Raw genomic sequence first — 21,148 nt, forward strand, 5'->3', positions numbered from 1 at the left:
ACTGATTTTCAAAGTTATTATTATTAGTCAAATAATATCTTGCTCCTAATAATCCTCTAATCAAATTTAGAATAAAAGAAGTATTACTCGAAAATTTAAAAATATATACTTTTAAGTATAATTAAATATGGAGTAACACGGTTGTAGCTATGTTGGCAGCAAATACCTTATTTTGGTGTAAGGCAGGGGAGAGACGAGGTCATTCTGTTCCATGGAAATGGAAATTCAGCTGCAGTTAGAATTGGCATTTTTCTTGAGAATTTCATTTTTTAATTTCTTTTTTTTTCAACTAATGAAGGGAAGTAAATGTGCCGTTGTTTTATCTATAGCATTTCTGAAAGGATTATGATGTACAAAAAGTCCTAATGAAAATTATATTAGTTGCTCTTGAATGATATTCGAATTCTTCCCCTTCATACACAATAGTATCTCCCTTCTATTAAATGATACTTTATATTTTATAAAATATTCTTCAGCATCAGCATATTGATACAGATGTTATATTTACAATTTGCTCTTGCTACCTTCTTGGGAGTTGAAGTCTTCACATCACGTAGTTCTTTTTGGTGATTAATGTTTTATATTACCACTGCTGCATCGTTGGACAGCAGAATGTTTAAAACAACACTATAAAATATGTTGTATGAATTAATAATGGCTAAGACGGTTTTTAGGACTTTATGTATATATATGATGTAGGGGTGTCCTCTAATACATAAGTTTATGATACTTATTCTAACTTTAAAAGAAGTATTCATTGATAAAGAAGGTTTTCTTTTTTTAGCTAGGATTCTTCCACTGATGATTTTTTTCCTTTAAAGATCTGAGAAGTAGCTTGTTAAACTAAATTATCTTTAAAGGCTTTTGTAGTTATAAAACTAAGTTTTGATTTTATATTTGGACATGCTTAAATGTTAACCTTAGTAACCTATTATTTTCTACCATAAGGGACATGCTAAAATGAATTGCCAAAATGGGCAGGGTTAGTTGTAAACACAGTTGTGAGTAATGTAAGATTGCCAGCAGCAGCAGCAGCAGCCACCCCCTTTGCTCCAGGCAGAGTGATTCCTTAAAACTAGGGTTAAGCTTTCCTCACTTATGTCTCTGGAATTCACTTTTTCTAGTTTGCCAAAATACAGCAAAGCCAAGGTACACAGTTTTCTTTCTGTAGCATTTTTAAATGAAAGTTTTATTCATTCTCATTTATTCATTCATTTCTTTCTCAGTGATTTCTTAACACATGAAAATCAAGTTTAATCTTGCAGTAGTGTCTGCTGGTCATGTGACTGCCGCGCAGCATCTCCATTTATACCGCTCCACACGCCACTCACGGGGCAAGCTCCCACAAAGACCTGTTTTGTTATACTGTCAATCTGTCGATCCACCCTAAAGAAACCAGTTTCTAAACTATGCACGGCTTTGTAAATCAAGATGAACTGGTCAGAAATTGGATACGAAGCAAGCGAGAAACCAAATAATGCTCGCCAGTTAACAAGTAAAATGTGTTGTATATAATAAAATCGCAGGTAATGAAATGGTGTGCGTTCTAAGAATATGCTAGCTAGAAAGTTTACGTCACATTCATACTATAATCATAGATCATCATTAGTTTATTTTTTATTATTGTTGGAGTTAGGAAAATATTAGTGCTTTTGGTAAGACATTCTAGGCAACAGAGGGCAGTGAGAGTAAAAGATGAAATGGGAACCTTAGTTCTGGGTACTTCTTGGCAAACCCTGTAAGCGATAACTAGGTGCCAGTGTTGATAAGAAGAGGAATTTGGCATTAGGCAGATTTCCTTCTTTCTGGCAACAATGAGCCACAGAAAAGAGGGGATATAATGGCATGCAGGATTTATTTTCCCAGGGACTCTCCATCTAGATCAGGAAGAAAAGAATACCCATACACAATTCATAAGTAATAGAATATGTTTTTTACCACAGAATTAAATTCAAACATAATGTATTCACAGCTCAATTTATGGTTTTTTGAAAATACCCTTGAAATATTTTCTCTTTGAATAAATGTTTTGTTATTATTTTACCCTCTTGTTTAGAGCATTAAAGAATATCAAGCGCTGTTCAGAAGTTTTGTTTTCTTTCAGATGATTTCTAAACCATGTGCTTTTAACTCAGTATTCAAATAACCTTCCAGAGAACCTGCATCTTTTGAGATGCTTTGTTTTACTCCTTTTGAAAAATTTAGAAAAGAAGCAAAGAGAACGAGAACTTAAACTATCCTTTTTTCATTATTCCAAGAGTAGGCAAAGACCAGGCTTCCACAACCAAAACAAGTTAGAGAATTCTCAGAGTACTTAGTGAAAATATGTAGTCTAGGTCTTGAGTCAAATGAACATGTTACAAAATACAAAGCTGTTGTGAGAACACATGACACATTTAAAATTTTTTCTTCCTTCTTATTTCCCAACACATTTTGAGAAGAATATTATAAGGAAAAAAAATTGTTTTCCTCATAAAGCCCGTTTTCTACCAGTCATATGCACATACTTCTGTTTTGAAGAAACCAGGTTATCAAGGTAACTTTTCTAAGACATCTTTACATGAGAATACAGAAAGATTAAATTGAATAATTATATATCTCCTTGCTTCCAGCTGCTTCTCCCTGGCTCTCCTTTCTCAAGTTGTTTAGTCTCTGCCCTCCCCTGCAGACTACAATTCAGGATTATCTAATATCTCAGTTTAATTTCTCATTTCTCAGTAGTAAGACTTGAGTTGTCAAAACAGTAGGCTTAGAATATGATTGTATTTTCTTCTACTTTTTTTGAGATGTAGTTTACATACAGTAAAGTGCATATGTCTCAACTATATAGTTTGAATTGTAAAATGAATATGCATCAGAATCAGTGGGGATGATGTGCTTAAAATACTCCTGCCAGGAAATTAAAAAGTTCCCTAGATGATTCTGAGCTACATCCTGAGTTAAGAATCTTTGCCTTCATAAAGAGCCAAATTGATGTACATAAAAACATGTAGTACACCGTAAAATGTTATGCAGGTTAAATTTAGGTTGCTGTTTAAAAAAAAGCTTAAATTTCTCATATGCCATTTGGGGTTTGTAATGCTGACTCAGTAGTGAAATTCTCAATTTGTTTTTCTGTTTCTTTTTAAGAAAATTAATGCAAAACTTCATGATGGAGTATGTCAGCGTTGTAAAGAAGTTCTTGAATGGCGTGTAAAATACAGCAAGTACAAACCGCTATCAAAGCCCAAAAAATGGTAAGTTAAGTTCCTTAATTACCTCACCAGTAGTATCAGTATCATATTACTTCATTTCCTGATTTTCAAAATTGTGTCCAGATAAATATTAGGGGGAATAGAGAAAAAATTTCCATTCTTTCATGTGGACTAGAATTTCATCTTACATGCTGCATCCTGGCTTGTGAGGCAAATAGATTGAAAAGGTAAATTCATCATTCCTTTCCCCCTTCTTCCCTAAGTAAATAATACACCATTTTTGTAGCATCCTGTTCAAAAATGAGACTAGGGTTTTTATTTTGCAAGATTCTATCTCCCAATGACAAGATAATGATATTTGCTATTTAATTTACTAAAATAAATAATTTTTACCACAGGGGATCTTTAAAAGCATCTAACATTTTAATTGGACCCATGAAGATTACTGAAATGGCTTAAATTGAGTATCATGAGTAAATCACTAGATTGATAACTTATAATTTCATTCCTTTGAAATTTTGCATCTACACAAAAACAACTGGACTTTGTTTCTCATTTTTCTGTCCTTTACCTTCCTCTGTAATGTTGGGATTCTGTTTTATCAGCTTTGTGTATATCGTGATGCTGCCTCCTCACATCCTTTGGCTCAGGCTGAGTAAGGGCCATGCTGCTAAGTCACTTCAGTTGTGTCCAACTCTGTGCTACCCCACAGACGGCAGCCCACCAGGCTGCCCCATCCCTGGGATTCTCCAGGCAAGAACACTGGAGTGGGTTGCCATTTCCTTCTCCAATGCATGAAAGGAAAAGTGAAGGTGAAGTCTCTCAGTCGTGTCCGACTCTTCGCGACCCCATGGACTGCAGCCTACCAGGCTCCTCCCGCCATGGGATTTTCCAGGCAAGAGTACTGGAGTGGGGTGCCATTGCCTTCTCCGGAGTAAGGACCATATTGGAGGGTAATTGGTGCCTGAAAGAGAAAACTGATCATTTTAAATGTAAGAATTAGCAAGAGTATGTGTGATATTGTTTTGACAATTATGAATTTTAATTTGATAATTTATATAGGAGCTATTTGAATGCATTTGTTCATTGTTGCTTTATTTTCCTTTTAGCTATTCAGTACTGACATCTTCCTTAAATGTATTCCCTCTTCCTTTTTGGGAGGAAATGTTAAAGTTTGGAAGGTTAGTCTAAATAATAAATATGTTATAACCTTTGCTGTTCATTTCTTTTGAAAATTTATGTCAACTTTTTTGTGGATTTTTAGCTCAAGCTATGGGGTAATTTGTTTATTTGAGAATAACAGCTTTGAATGTTTTAATTTGGGCAATTTCTTTTGCTCAAGATGCTTCTTTTTAATACTGAATGGTTAAAAACCTCAAGTAAGGATAGACTAACTTCAGCTTTTTAGAATTTTTATTTTTGTATTGTTCTTTCAGAGCAAATTTTTAGTATTTATTTTAGGTATAGTTGACCCCTTTAAAAATAGCTCTGCATTTTTCTCTCTCCTGTTTTCCAGCCGTTTCTTTGTATTCTCTAGCATTTCTTCCCCAAAGAAAACACATCTAAAGAAAATTTAAAATTTATGCTCATTGGCCCAAATTAGCAATAGGGAAATTTGGCAACTGTTTGTACTATTCAATGCTAGATTTCCATGAATAAATTAACTCTGTCCCCTACCATCAAAATTAGTTGCTGATTCACAATTAACCATGTAGTTTTAGTTAATAGACCTAACACAAAATTTGTAGCTTTTTGAATATTTTCAACAGGTCTTTTTTTTTTTTTAATTTTTATAATATAAAGGTATTTTGAGATTTCATCATCAGTCTCCATTTTTCTCTTGTAGTACTATTTCCTAAAAGAATTTGAAGTATAGGTAATAAGTATTTATATAGCCATAGAGTTGTAGTAGATTCACAGTATAACAAAGGAAGTCATTGAAAAATATTTGTTCCTTACCCATTATCTGTGTTTTAATCTCTTTAATTTGTGCTGCATCCTTTATGTTTATCTTCATTGAATGTACCAGCATGTAAAAGATCATATCAATTATACATTTTCCAGGTGGTATAACTTGCTGTAGAATTTCTGAACTAAGTGATTTTACATAGCTCTGGAATTTTCACTCTTTTTGTGTATTGCTTATGGTCTTAATATTTTTATGGCTCCAGAAGAATTTGCATACTATAAATCCTAGAAAAACAAATATTTTATTCAAATATAAAGACTTAGTTAAAAATAAACGTAAAAGGAAACAGTATTAGTAGCAAGTCTTATGTTTAATTCTGGAGAACTTGTAACACAACAACCTAAGAATGACTGAGTGTAGACACATGGACCCAAAGGTCAGCAGCTCTGTCCTGTCTTGGAGTCACTGGAGTTAGGGAAGCTCATGGAGATGCTGCTAGTACTGGTAGTATGTGACCCAGAGGCCTTGAGATGAGAGCCAGAGAGGAGCTGCTGTTCTGTGTCACCCTGAAGCAGATGAAGTCAGCCATAGAATAGCTAACAGTGAGTGCAGAATGAAGGAGATACAATGTTGTACAAATACCAAAGTACAGGTAACAAGACTTTAAGCCTGAAGGAAGACCTCTAGTAACAAAGAAGCCCAAACTAATTCAAAACAGTGATAGAGCTCTTGAGAGACTTAAGAAACTGCTAGTTAAGACAAGGTCTGAACATGTTACCTAGGAAGTCAACTTGCCTGGCCTAGAGTATAATGAATTTCAGATTACATTAGAATTCTAGATTATATTAGGCATTTTAGAAAGCCTAGCTTTCAAACTCCAAACCAAGATTGAGAGTGTTCTGAAGAGTATAAATCACCTATGTATACTTTGTTGTCTCTGCATATCCTTGACCAATATTATAAGGATTTAAATCCATTGATAAAAGATGATTCAAGTAGCATAATTTATTTAAAATTTTAAATGTTTTATTCAATCTAATCATTTATAAATTAAATTTGTCCTTTGTTAAGATTTGTAGAGGAAGTTTACTTTGACACTAGAGGTGTCTTTGTGTAAAGATTCCTTTTCCAGCACCCTGAATATTCCATTCAGTTAAAATGTTGAGCATTGTTTCGCTTATCTGTCTCATGCCACAGATTATGTAACCCAATGAGGTACATAAAAAAACGTTCAGCAGAACATAAAATGTAGGAGGAGAAAGTGCTGTTTATAAGTAATAATTCTTTTAGAATGAAGTAATATTCTGAATATTGGGAAAATTGAAGTATTTTCTCCCATTTGTTTGGCATGTGAATCATCAAAAACTACGCACATCTAGCAAATATCCATTGCCTATGGGATCTGATATCAAACGTTAGATTCAAGGAAAAAAAAGAGCTTGATATCTAAACTCCTCAAACTTCTTTGATTCATGGAAAGCAAAAATTGTATGGTGTTTGTAAGTGGCAGAAAATATTTTCATGTTTCTCTTTCACCTTCAGTAAGGTAATGTGCTGCAAGATTTGTATAAGCATGTTCTCCCAGTTACTGGAAACAACCCTCGACCATCTGAATAGATGTCTGAACTTGAGTTAAAAGAGGAAAGAGTTGAAAACTGTGTATTTGCTAGAAAGATGGGAGGATGGCTGTGAGGGAAAGGGGATAAAATGCATGTCACCTATTAGTAATGTGTGAACAATGGGATGCTGATACAATACTACCCTTTGATAGGATAATTTTAAATGTCATTGAGTACACAAAGCTTTAGGTCTTTATAGAAATAAAGTGAAAGGCTCATAAAGATAATGTTTAGTTTTTTATAGCTTCTCATCTCTGTAAAAGCAATGAGATGAACTGCCATCCTTGTTTTACACTCTGCTCCTTAATCAGAGGTCAGCGTAATTGTACCAGGATTTCCCTATCATTTTGGCTCATATCTTTTGATTTTAAAGCAAGAAATTGCTACTCCCTGGTGGAGGGCTGTTGTGGTGCTGCAACAGACTTCTCCCTTGACATCTGAATAGTATAATCGTTATTAAGATTACTATTAGATGTAAGAATTGTGGTTCAGAACAGGACTAAATCTTTTTGTATAAAACCTCATCTTTCAAGAGGCATTCCCTGGTGGTCCAGTGGTTAGAATTCTGCACTTTCACTGCCCAGGGCATGGCTTCAATCCCTGGTTAAGGAATTAAGATCCTGCAAGCTGCAAGGCAAGGCCAGGGAGAAAACAAGCAAAAAAATCTCCTCATTTTTCAAGTGCCCTGGTTTTAACTTTTGGAAAATAAAAACCCAAAGATAAATTAAAACCATTTGTAACCATTCCTGGTCAGTCCCAGTCCATTCATGAACACTGTAAATAATTTTAGGTGTAGAGCTGAAAGTTACTGGAAAAGCAAGAAATCTTAAAAATGATTTGTATAATCACTTATACAAAGTGATTTGTATAAGTCTTAAAGAAGAAGGAATCTTGATATTCTTCACTTAAAACTCATTTATAGACATTTATATTATTTTCCAGGTACTAGAAATACAGATGTTTAAAAACTGCCCTCTTCCTCAAGCAATGTAAGGGAATGAACTCTTACATATACTCCTTTCTTTTTTTTTATTCTGGGCTCAGAGGGATTAAATGTCTACCCAAGATAAGAAAGTAAAGCAGATGGAGTTAAGATTCAAATGCAAATTGTCCTATTTCAAAGCCCCCTGTTTCTACTCTCCCACAGTGAATTCTCAGTATTTTATTATTCACTTAAAAAGTCCTTTTCCCCTCTTCACCTGAGCCTAATATTAAATTTAATAGAAGTCATCTATGTTGTTTATGGAAGTTTCCAACTTCTGAGTCCAACATATATAGCCCTGCTTTTTTTTTTTTTTTTTTTTTTGAAATAACATGTATCTATAGACAATAGATTTTACTTTGAGGTCCTGAAATGCCTAAGCTGTTACCTAGAAACTTCTTATGCCTTGTGTTTCAGGTAACCAAGCAACCTTTTTTTCCTGTTAATTTCAAAATGTGGCATGCTAATACCCACATTTGTGTTAAAATCTCTAGCCTGCTTTCTTTTCTCTTTCTACCCATTAAAAAACAAATCACCAGTGTATGTAGTATTAGCTCATGTTTAACATTGCCATGGTATTAGAAGAGAAAGGAGAAGCTAGTATAAAATAGCAACAGGCCACAAACAGATTAGAGTCTGGGAGGGGAGGGTTTTGCCTCCCAGGGAACTTTTGGCGAGGTCTGGAGATATTTTTGGTTGTCACGACCAGACCATCTGTGAGGGATGCTACTGGTATGTAATAGGTAGAGGCCAGGTATAGGCTTAGCATCCTACAGTGTATAGAACAGCCCCCACAACAAAGATACATCCAGCCTGACATGTCAGTAGTGTCTTGGTTGTTGCATACAAAATAGATGGATACTCACAGAGTCGAGCCACTGAAACTTCATGTGTATTTTAGTTCAGTGGTTTTCAAACTTTTCAGCTGTAGAATTTTTGAATAAAACAAAAGCTTACCCCAGAGTCTATAGAATATGATAGGCCAAAGTGGAACTGTCCTGAATGAAGAGAGGGGAGTCAGGACCTTATATGCCATAAGAAGAATGTTGATTGAAAGTAGATTTCATCCTAAAAATATTTCAAGTAAAGAGGAGAACTGGTATAACATATCTTAGAACCACACTGCTGTGGGGATGTCTGGACAAGTAGTTTCAGGACATGTGAGTACTTTATGCCTAAAAACACTGCTACAGAGTCACTGTTCCTGGTCCTCACATTCAGCTATTGTACTCCTTGATAATTTTGAAGTGTATTGCCTCTTAATTTTTATCGCCACAGACCTCCCTGGTACAAACCTCATGTCTTCATACTTCAGTGCATTAAATAAATGCCTTGTCCTCTGTCTCACCTCTATTCCCTTGCTCCAGATGAATAAAATAGTGTTTTCAAAAGGTTTACTTCACATAAATATTTCAAGGGCCTTGTGGGGGAAGAGTTAGGTCTCCAGTAGCAGAGAGCTAAGTTTTATATGTTTACTGTTTTATGTTATATTGGAGCATAGCCAGTTAACAGTCTTGTGATAGTTTCAGGTGGACAGCAAAAGGACTCGGCCATACATATAAATGTGTCTGTTCTCTCCCAAATTCCTGTCTGTTCCAGGCTGCCACTCAACACTAAGTAGAGTTCCCTGTGCTATACAGTATTAACTTCTTTATTTTTAAAGGGAAGAAGTATCATACTCTTAAAATTCTGTCTTATTAAAGAGTACCACTGCCCTCATTTTCCAAAGAAAACAAATTAATGCAAAAAGAAAGCACCAGGTATATCCACCAGCTAAAGGTTAAATCATGATAGTACCTAGCACTCATTCTTTGGTGCTGAATTATTACATTTGTCCATCAGCTGGCATTTATTACTTGCATTTTTTCATTGAGCAAACACCATAACATGAATCTCCTTTAACCAGTTATAAGCATATTTTAGAGAGATAGATTCCATTTATAAGTATCCCAAGTTGTACTTGCTTTCAGTGCTTAGGAACTGAGCATACTATTTAGTTCACCATGAGGTACCTGAAAAATGATGTTTGCAGTATGCAGTGGTCAGTCCAAATTGAGCCCTTATTCCTCCATATAATCTGAATTTATAGTATCTGAGTGAAGATCCATTATTTAGGTGGCTAATTCTACAATCCACAAGTTTTAAAACATTTTGCCTTGCCTCTCTTGATGTATTGTAAAACTAAGCACACTTATCAGTTCTTTCTATTCCAGAAGCATAACTTCTGTTATTAAAATAAACCTTTGACAAGTCTCTGAGCCATCATTGGCATAAAGCTATAATGCATGCAAGGAAGAAATAGATTCAGGGGCTTCCTTGGTGGCTCAGTGGTAAAGAATCCACCTGCCAATGCAGGAGACACAGGTTCGATCCCTGGTTGGGGAGGATCCCCACATACTGTGGAGCAACTAAGCCCTTGAACCACAGCTACCGAACCTGTGCTTTAAAGCCTGGGAACTGCAGCTGCTGAGTCCAGGTGCCTCAACAACTGAAGCCCAAGTGCTCTAGAGCCCAGGAGCCACAATCTGATTGTATAATCAGATTTTTCTTATTTAACCTCCAAAAACCAAGAAACCTGCCATGGATTTGAAAGATAATTTAGCAAAATTTGTATGTTACTTTGGGGCTTCCCTGGTGGCTCCGTGGTAAAGAATCCACCTGCCCATGCAGGAGACACAGGAAATGTGGGTTTGATCCCTTTGTTTGGAAAATCCCCTGGAGAAGGAAATGACAAGACCCTCTCCAGTATTCTTGCCTGGGAAATCCCATGGACAGAGGAGTCTGGCAATCTGTGAGGTTGCAAAGAGTTGGATACGGTTGAGCAACTGAGCACACACACACATTTGTGGGTGTTAGAAACAAAATTCTCTTGAGGAAGAGTCCATGGTAATGATGGAGGATATTACCCCAAGCGTAGTTCTTTTCTGACAAAGAAATGGGATTGCTAGGGATAACAGACAAGAAATTTGGTTCAGTTTGCAGTTATTTTGAATAGCAACTTCACTGTATAAGACACTGCTATGTATTATAGAAAATACGAAAATGACTCTCGATACTAAGAAATTCCTAACCTGTTAGGGGAAGTGGGCCTACAGATAACTCATTGAAAGATTGCAAGTGCTAGGTGTAAGTAAAAGGAGACAGAGACCAAAAGGATGCAAGTTAAGACTGCTGAGGAGTAATAAAATGAAAACAGGAGAGATAAATCTAGAAAAGGTAGTGGGTGCTGTAAACAGTGAAGAAAATGGCACCCCACTCCAGTACTCTTGCCTGGAAAATCCCATGGACGGAGGAGCCTGGTAGGCTACAGTTCATGGGGTCGCGAAGAGTCCGACAAGACTAAGCTACTTCACTTTCACTTTTCACTTTCATGCATTGGAGAAGGAAATGGCAACCCACTCCAGTGTTCTTGCCTGGAGAGTTCCAGGGACGGAGGAGCCTGGTGGGCTGTCATCTGTGGGGTCACACAGAGTCAGACATGACTGAAGCAACTTAGCAGCAGCAGCAGCTGTAAACAGTGTTTACTGGAAACACTATGAGGAAGGCACCAGGGAATGGAGGGAAAATGGACAAGAACCCCCTGTTCTCTTTGATGGACATGCAGATACTTACGAACTGTCTATATGTCTTGTTTTGAAGTCTACATAAGTGGCCATTTGTTCATTCATTCGCTCTATGTTGCCTGTCAAAAGAAGATCTGCTTTGCATATACATTTAATGAAGAGAAAACAAGATAGGATTTTGGTTTAGTCGTTGGATTTCTAGCTTTAAAAAGTGTGTTGATTAGTATTTCTTTGATTTTTTAAATAAAAATAAACGTTGTTATATACTACGAGATGATCCTCTACTTCTGCTTCATTGACTACACCAAAGCCTCTGACTGTGCAGATCACAGCAAACTGGGGAATTCATAAAGAGATAGGAATATCAGACCACCTAACCTGCCTCCTGAGAAACCTACATGCAGATTAAGAAGTAACAGTTAGAACCAGACGTGGAACAACAGACTGGTTCAAAATTGGGAAAGGATTATGTCAAGTCTATATATTGTCAGCCTGCTTATTTAACTTATATGCAGAGTACATCATGTGAAATGCTGGGCTGGATGAAAATCACAAGCAAGAATCAAGATTGCTGGGAGAAATATCAACAACCTGAGATACGCAGATGATATCACTCTAATGGCAGACAGTGAAGAGGATCTAAAGAGCCTCTTGGTAAGGGTAAAAGAGAAGAGTGAAAAAGCCAGCTTAAAACTCAACATTCAAAAAGCTAAGATCATGGCATCTGGTCCCATCACTTCATGGCAAGTAGAAGGGTTTGGGAGATTTTCTTGGGCTCCAAAATCACTGCAGATGTTGACTGCAGCCATGAAATTAAAAGATGCATGCTCCTTGGAAGAAAAGCTATGACAAACCTAGACAGCCTATTGAAAAGCAGAGGCATCACTTTGCCAACAAAGGTCTGTGTAGTCAAAGCTATGGTTTTTCCAATAGTCACATATGTATGTGACAGACCATAAAGAAGGCTGAGTGCCAAAGAATTGATGCTTCCGAATTATGGTGCTGGAGAAGACTCTTGAGAGTCCCTTGGACAGCAAGGAGATCAAACCAGTCAATCCTAAAGGAAATCAACCCTGAGTATTCATTGGAAGAAATGATGCAGAAACTGAAACTCCAGTATTTGGCTACCTGGTGCGAAGAACCAACTCATTGGAAAAAACCCTCATACTGAGAAAGACTGAAGGCAGGAGAAGGGGGCGACAGAGGGTGAGATGGTTGAATAGCATCACCGACTCAATGGACATGAGTTTGAGCAAACTCCGGAAGACAGTGACGGGAAAGTCTGGTGTGCTGCAGTTCGTGGGGTTGCAAAGAGTCAGATACAACTTAACGAGTGAACAACAAGATGATCAGTCCCTCCATACATACCAGTGTATGACAAGAAATTATATAATATGTATATATGTATGTGTGTGTGTGTGTGTGTATATATATATATATACACAGACATATATATGTAGTATTTATGTATGTACACGCACATACACATACAGAGTGTGAGCTTAACCTCTTTGTTTTAGCTCTTCAGCTCCAGCGTTGCTTATAATAGTTTGAGGCTCTTACAATAGTTTGGTTAATGAGTAATTTGAGAGTTGTGTCACCACATTCCAAGAGTATTAAAATGTCCTAGAGTGGAATTTTAGTCACAGGCCATTCTACGTCATATCATAGCACAGTGACTGTAAACCCTGGCTTTATTAGTCCATTAGACTAAAGTCCTTGAGTCTTAGTCCTTCTAATTAAGGAGAGTCTTTAGTACTGTCGTCACTCGTGCACCTGTGCAAAAAGCCTACTTTTTGACATTAATATTGATTGATATAGCAAGCTTTGATTTTAAATTGCCTGCTCCAAGTAATAGTTTTGAGAAGTCATTTCCATTTTGTCTTTTTTCTAAACTACTGTTGGCCGGAGGTGACTATTTTGTACTCTTTTAAGAATTATTCTAAGTCAAATCCATTGCAATAAGAAGTAATAAGATATCTCCATTTATTTCAAATACATTAACTGTGAAGAGAATTAAACTTCTTCTACTCAAAGTTCTTGAGATCTGTAGACATTGTTGCCTTAAAAACATTTCCTAAGTAGCATATGATGTAATTCCTTAGTGTGGTTTCCGATTCTTTTTATGTTAGCACAGATTTCTTAGAGCCACTATAGGAACTGCCACTTTATAGACCTCTGTCAGTGTTCAGTTCAGTTCAGATCAGATGCTCAGTTGGGTCCGACTCCTTGTGACCCCATGGACTGCAGTGTGCCAGGCTTCCCAGTCCATTACCAGCTCCTGGAGCCTACTCAAACTCATGTCCATTGTGTCCGTGATGCCATCCAAACATGTCATCCTCTGTCATCCCCTTCTCCTCCTGCTTTTAATCTTTCCCAGCATCAGAGTCTTTCCCAATGAGTCAGTTCTTCGCATCAGGAAGCCATAGTATTGGAGTTTTAGCTTCAAAATCAGTTCTTCCAATGAATATTCAGGACTCATTTCCTTTAGTATTGACAGGTTGGATCTTCTTGCAGTCCAAGGGACTCTCAAGAGTCTTCTCCAGCACCACAGTTCAAAAGCATCAATTGTTTGGCCTTCAGCCTTCTTTATAGTCCAACTCTCACATCCATACATGACTACTGGAAAACCATAGCTTTGACTAGACGGACCTTTTTTGGCAAAGTAATGTCTCTGCTTTTCAATAGGCTGTCTAGGTTGGTCATAGATTTTTTTCCAAAGAGCAAGCGTCTTTTAATTTCATGGCTGCAGTCGCCGTCTTCAGTGATTTTGAAGCGAAGTCTCTCACTGTTTCCATTGTCTCCCCATCTATTTGCCATGAAGTGATGGGACCGGATGCCATGATCTTCGTTTTCTGAATGTTGAGCTCGATAAAGCACATGAAATGTTCCCTTGGTATCTCTAATTTTCTTGAAGAGATCTCTAGTCTTTCCCATTCTGTTGTTTTCCTCTGTTTCTTTGCACTGATCGATGAGGAAGGCTTTCTTATCTCTCCTTGCTATTCTTTGAACTGTGCATTCAAATGGGTTTATCTTTCCTGTTCTTCTTTGCCTTTAGCTTCTCTTTTCTCTGCTGTTTGTAAGGCCTCCTTAGGCAACCCTTTTGCCTTTTTGCATTTCTTTTTTCTTGGGAATTTCTTGGGAATTTCTTGATCCTCAGTGTAGTTCCTATTATTTGTCCACGAAGGGTGGAGTAGCACAGCTCACTGTTTACGAAAGTACCTAGTCATCTCTTGTGAGAGGATTATAAGTGGAGCTGAATTATCGTAAAGGTTAAAGTGTAATAATAAAACCAGGAAATGAAGCCAGTACCAGAAAAGTTGTGGCAGAATGTCCATTCCAGAAATACTAAAAATATCAGATCAGTTCTTTTCCAATTGATGTTTATTGTCTAGATCAGTGGCTCTCAAAGCTTTTGTTGTCAGGACCTCTTTCTTTATATTGTTAAAAATTACTGAGAACCCAGATAGCTTGATTTATATCAGCTTTTATGCATTATATCTAATGGTATTTATTATATATAATGATATTTATTGTTTTAGATATAAAAATGCTATGCTAAGTCGCTTCAGTCGTGTCCAACTCTGTGCGACCCCATAGATGGCAGCCCACTAGGCTCCCCCGTCCCTGGGATTCTCCAGGCAAGAACACTGGAGTAGGTTGCCATTGCCTTCTCCAATGCATGAAAGTGAAAGTGAAGTCACTCAGTCATGTCTGACTCCTTGCGACCCCATGGACTGCAGCCCACCAGGCCCCTCCATCCATGGGATTTTCCAGGCAAGAGTACTGGAGTGGGGTGCCATTGAAAACTGAGACTTAAAAATAATTAATTTATAAATAATGTGAATATAAGCAACCGTGGAGAAGGCAGTGGCACCCCACTCCAGTACTCTTGCCTGGAAAATCCCATGGAGGGAGGAGCCTGGTAGGCTGCAGACCATGGGGTCGCTAAAAGTTGGACACGACTGAGCGACTTCACTTTCACGTTTCACTTTCACGCACTGGAGAAGGAAATGGCAACCCACTCCAGTGTTCTTGCCTGGAGAATCCCAGGGACCGGGGAGCCTAGTGGGCTGCCGTCTATGGGGTCACACAGAGTCGGACATGACTGAAGGGACTTAGCATAGCATAAGCAACCGTTAAAGGTTAATGTCATGTTCCTAGTACGGGTTGGAAAAGAATTTCCAGACATGAGACAGAATGAGAGGGAAATAAAGTTCATTAGAATGGGAGACACTGTTAGAACAGCAGGCTAGCTCAAGGGAGAATTTCATTGAACAGTGGTTCTTAGTCCACTTTTATACCCATGGTTCAGGGAGTGGGCTAGGGGTCTTGTGGGTTATTTGCTGATTGGATGAGGCATGTATACTGGGTGCGGGAAGAAGGGGAAGCAAGCCTGTGTGGGTTAGGAGGGGAGACAGGTTATACTGCTCAGGAGGACCTGAAATCTCTTAATAATTACAACACGGGGGAGGGAAGGACGATAAGGGCCTGGTTTTTCTGTCCCTGCGTTCCAAGACCCTTCTTGGTTTTATCTGCTCTTTTGTCCTTGGGTCACCACATTTAAAAATAATAATTTTTTATGAAAAATAACTTTTGAAACAAAAATATTAGTGAGACAAGTGGCATTGTTTTCTATATTTACGAATTTCATTAGTGTCTGACTAGTAGAAGGAAAATGAAGCAGTACATTTTTAAAATAGTGTAAGTAAATATTGATGGAAGTAAAAGAGGAGAGTGAAAAAGTTGGCTTAAAGCTCAACATTCAGAAAACTAAGATCATGGTATCTGGTCCCATCACATGTTCATGGCAAATAGATGGGGAAACAGTGGAAACGGTGTCAGACTTTATTTTTTTGGGCTCCAGAATCAGTGCAGATGGTGATTGCAGCCATGAAATTAAAAGATGCTTACTCCTTGGAAGGAAAGTTATGGCCAACCTAGATAGCATATTAAAAAGCAGAGATATTACTTTGCCAACAAAGGTCCGTCTAGTCGAAGCTATGGTTTTTCCAGTGGTCATGTATGGATGTGAGAGTTGGATTGTGAAGAATGCTGAGTGCCGAAGAATTGATATTTTTGAAGTGTGGTGCTGGAGAAGACTCTTGAGAGTCCCTTGGACTGCAAGGAGATCCAGCCAGTCCATCCTAAAGGCCAGTCCTGGGTGTTCATTGGAATGATTGATGCTGAGGCTATAACTCCAATACTTTGGCTACCTCATGCGAAGAGTTGACTCATTGGAAAAGACCCTGATGCTGGGAGACATTGGGGGCAGGAGAAGGGGACGACAGAGGATGAGATGGCTGGATGGCATCACCGACTCGATGCACATGAGTTTGGGTGAACTCTGGGAGTTGGTGATGGACAGGGAGGCCTGGGGTGCTGCGATTCATGGGGTCGCAAAGAGTCGGACATGACTGAGTGACTGAACTGAAATGAACGGAAGTAAATATTAATAATCTTTTCCAGATAATTATAGAAATTCATCTTTGATACAATGTAGAATCTGAAACCATATCAGTAAACACTTCTTATACTTAAATCCATGGGTCTGTCTTGCAGTTGAATGGATCTTTCACCCATGCATGGTTTTGTAACATTATGCATTTTGCTAGTTTGGAAAATATTAATTCATTTAATTATATAGATCTTCCAAATGTTGCTGTGTTTTATTATGCAATTTAAAATGTTGTGTTGATACTGGAAGATTGTCATTTAAAAGTGTGGGTTTTTCATTTTTGCTAGTTAGCTGTTGGTTTGTGGAGGTGACAAATAGAGTGATTACTAATACAGCTTGGTGCTGCTGTCTTTGTTCTTGCTAAGTTTCAGCACTTTTAGTAACTATTATAAAAAATGAGACTCGAAGTTAAAGTGACTTTCAGTGATTATATGCCAAGGATATGTCAAAGCTAGGCTAGATCTAGTTCTCTTGCTTCCCAAATCAAAATACATAATATTTTCTAGTATTTACAGTGATCTTGAAAATAAAATTTTATCTCTTGAATTTTACCCTTAAATGGATAGTAAACATTTTTTAGCTTTTATTTTCTTTTATCTTCTTTCTAAGGGCCAGGGTGACTGGCCCTTAAGGAGAACCATTGTCCTCCCTTTCTTACGGGGTCCTTCTTATACCCCACCAATGAAAAATTCTCTGAAGGGATGGTTAATTTTTAGCCTGTAGTTGAGTCCTGTAGCCGGAGGTCTGGAATCTGGTGGTCTCACAGCTTTGAGAAGATAGGTGCACCAGTGGGAAAGCAGAAGGTCATTTGAGCAATTTGGTCAAACTCAAGGATCACTGTGATTTTATTCGTAGTTTGCAAGGTCAACATAATGAGCCATCTTATCAGTGAGACCCCAGATGGGCCCTATCAGTTAGTAAATGTGGTTCATAGGAGTAACCTGTGGTTTTATTTGACCAGGTTCAACTAAAATGGTTAGTTGTGGTGTATGCATGGACAAGATTTATTGTTTCTGGGAATTGTAGTCCATGAAAATATGAAAAGAAGGCCAAGCCACCATTATTTTAACATCTCTGCAGTTCTCTTAGTAATGAACTCATAAAATATTCAAAATATAGCTATTTTCAGGGGAAATTAGGTTAAATTTATATTTAGGTCAATTTCAAGTTTTTCCTTACTACTCGTTTTGTAAGAAAAAATAAGAGTGATTATCTAATTTACAGGTGTTTTTAAAGGTGTTTCAAGATACTGCACAAGTTCTATGACAACTTGGAATGTATATATTTTATCATTAAAATAATGTCTAAACCATCTTGTCCTTAAGATCAAGGTTCTTAGGCTGGACAAATGTGATGTAGAAGAAGAAAAACGCTGAAACTCAAATTACTTTCACATCTTCTCTCTCTCTCCTCTCCGTGAAGACATAAAGCCTAAGTTAAGAGGTTTGAAAGCAGAGGGGCACAAATATCTCAAGTCTGTGATTGAAAAACTTGAAGGTTGTAAACATATAAAAAATGTATATAATTTACCTTTCAACAAACATTTCACATTTATGAAAAGGAAACATTTTAAAAATGTGTCTATGTGTGTATTTCCTTAGAGGTAGATTTATATTCACTAGCCTAATACAACCTGTTTTTCCAAGTGGATTTAAATTTGAAAAGAGCATAATTGCTTACAGCAAAAAAATTCCTTGTCTCCTCAACCAGCTTTGGGGATATTGGAAAATCCCCCTATCTAGGCAGTAGTACTTTGATGTGGTCAAGAGTTCTCAAGTGCTTAGGTGCATGAGAATTTCTTGAGGAGTTTGTTAATGGACAGATTCTTGGGACCCATCCCCAAGATTCTGATTATGTAAATAATGGGTGTAGCCCAGACATCTGCATTTTAATAAGCTATGCCGGTGTTTGAGCCAGTGCCAAAAGTCACTGTCTTGAGGATTAGATGGGCCAGAGAGTGTAGAATCTGCTCTCTTTTGACTCTGGATTCCAAAACAGGATATCCCATTTTCGAGCCTATTTTACATGTAAATTTTAACATTAACAGTTCTATAAATACAGTTTTATCCTTGAATTAACAATTTGAATACTTAACAATTAGTTTACCCCGGGAGTCCCTGTTATAAAACAGCATATTCATAGAAATGAATTTCTTTGAAGCCTCAGAAGAACCTAACCAAAACAGTTTCTTTAAAATTATTTTAAAAACTTAAAAAAATTGAAACCAAAAAATACTGAGATTTTTTTTCTAGTCCATTTGTATTGGTAGGACTTTGTATGTATTCTAATAGCATGAAATTTTAATCTAACTTTTATTTCAAAGTAATTAAGTAAAGCTGTTTGGAAAGTCAAAACACAAGCATACCAAATAATTTAGCAAACAATTTTCAAAATTATTTTCACTTTGATTGTGAAGACTTTTTCTTTTTAATTCTAATTTATATTCCCCAAAGCTCTAACATGCAGTAAAATATACATGTTGTAATAAACTATTAAAAAACAAAATTCAACTGAGTGACTTTTAAAGATTTTATTGACTTTGTCTCATTTAGAAGATGGAAAGGATCTGTGAGGAACTGTAGAAAATGAAAGACTTTTGTAGGTAGAAAGGAATGGTAACAAGAAAGTCACACTAGACAGAAAAGCAGGTTGGTTATTGCAGAGTCACTTTTCTTGAGGGAATAACAGGGGTCTTATCAGGCTGAGTACCTAGCTTGTGCTGATCAGACAATTCGTGATTGATTTAAGGGGCTTCCCCAGGTGGCTGCAATGGCAAAGAATTTTCCTGCCAGTGCAGCCTACTCAGGAGACATGCTTTGGATCCCTGCATAGGAAAGATCCCTTGGAAGAGGAGATGGCAGTACACTCTAGTGTTCTTACCTGGACAATTCCATGTACAGAGGAGCCTGGTGATCCATGGGTTCACAGAGTCAGATATGACTGAACATGTATTCAAGATTGGTTTAAAATTCCATTTCTGGGAGAGCCAAAACTGAAATTAAGTCTCAGTTTGATGATTTGGGGGGCTTCCCTGGTGGCTCAAATGGTTAAGAATCTGCCTGCAGTGCAGGAGACCAGGTTTGATCCCTGAGTCAGGAAGATCCCCTGGAGAAGGAAATGGCAACTCACAACCATCATTCTTGCCTGGAGAATCCCATGGACAGAGGAGCCTGGTGGGCCCCAGTCCATATGGTTGCAAATAGTTGGACATGACTGAGTGACTAACGCTTTGACTTGTGATGATTTGGGGCTTAGCCTACTGCTGCTGCTGCTGCTAAGTCGCTTCAGTCGTGTCCAACTCTGTGCGACCCCATAAACGGCAGCCCACCAGGCTCCCTGTCTCTGGGATTCTCCAGGCAAGAACACTGGAGTGGGTTGCCATTTCCTTCTCCAATGCATGAAAGTGAAAAGTGAAAGTGAAGTCGCTAAGTCTATATGGGGGCCGGTTGTTTTGTTTTAACAACAGTCTTGTAAGTTTTGACAAATGAATACATTTTTAAGAGTGACATCACAGTTAAGATACAAGACAGTCCTATTACCCCCAAACATTCCTTTATGCCACTTGGTATCCTGCTGCCTCACTCCCAGTCCCTGGCAAACACTGATCTGTTTTCTTGCCTTCTTGCAGAATGTCATATATAGGAGTCACCTAGTATATGGTCTTTGAGGCTGACTTCTTTAACTTAACATAGTGGATTTGAGATTCATCTGCATTGTTGTGTAAATCAGTGGTTGGGCCTTTTTATTGCTGAGTAGTATTCCTTCAGGATGTATCAAAGTTGTTCGTCTGTCCCCTGGCTCATGGTCATTTAGGTTTTGCTTGTTTTTGGTGATTGTGAACTATCCTGCCATAAACATTCATATGCAGGGTTTTGTGTGAATGTATGGTCTCATTTCTTTTGAGTAAATATCTAATAGTAAGCTCACTGGGTTTATGTTAAGGGTATGTTTAGAATAAATTGTCCAACCATTTTCCATAGTGGCTGTATCATTTGCATTCTCAATAGCAGTATGTGAGAGTTCCACATGTTTAACATCCTTATCAATACTTAGGATTGTCAGGCTTTTTTTTCCCCCTTGAAGTCTTCTTGCTTTGTTCTTTTTGAACCATAAGTGTGAATAGCTGTATCTCATTTTGATTTTAATTTGCATTTTTTGATGACCAATGATGCTAATAATCTATTCGGTGCTCATTTTGCATCCTTATTTCTTTTTTTCTATACATATATTTAGCTTATGTTTTGATTAAGTTGTTTTGTTTCACTTATTACCGAATTTTGAGAATTCTTATATATTGTAGGTGCAAATCGTTGATCAGATATGGGTTTTACAAATATTTTCTGCCAAATTCTGACTTATGTTTTATCCATTAAAGAGTATCTTAAAGTGGAGAAATGTTTTATTTTGGTGAAGATCTGTTTCA

The 21,148-nt window shown here is 37.4% G+C and overlaps 1 protein-coding gene across 2 annotated transcripts in view; it reads left to right on the plus strand.

Moving 5' to 3' along the window:
* The window catches only part of C3H9orf85 (chromosome 3 C9orf85 homolog), a 59,029-nt gene that overhangs the window by 31,487 nt on the left and 6,394 nt on the right, over positions 1–21,148 (plus strand). The window contains exons 2-3 of one of the 2 annotated variants that reach the window (XM_025281607.3): positions 3,130–3,236; positions 4,304–4,375. In XM_025281607.3, coding sequence (XP_025137392.1) covers positions 3,130–3,236; positions 4,304–4,375 — 179 coding nt within the window. The remainder of the gene's footprint in view (positions 1–3,129; positions 3,237–4,303; positions 4,376–21,148) is intronic. The other variant, XM_006073950.4, reaches the window with a different exon arrangement.

Source organism: Bubalus bubalis, chromosome 3 (genome assembly GCF_019923935.1).
Source record: "Bubalus bubalis isolate 160015118507 breed Murrah chromosome 3, NDDB_SH_1, whole genome shotgun sequence".
In the NCBI taxonomy this organism is placed as follows: domain Eukaryota; kingdom Metazoa; phylum Chordata; class Mammalia; order Artiodactyla; family Bovidae; genus Bubalus; species Bubalus bubalis.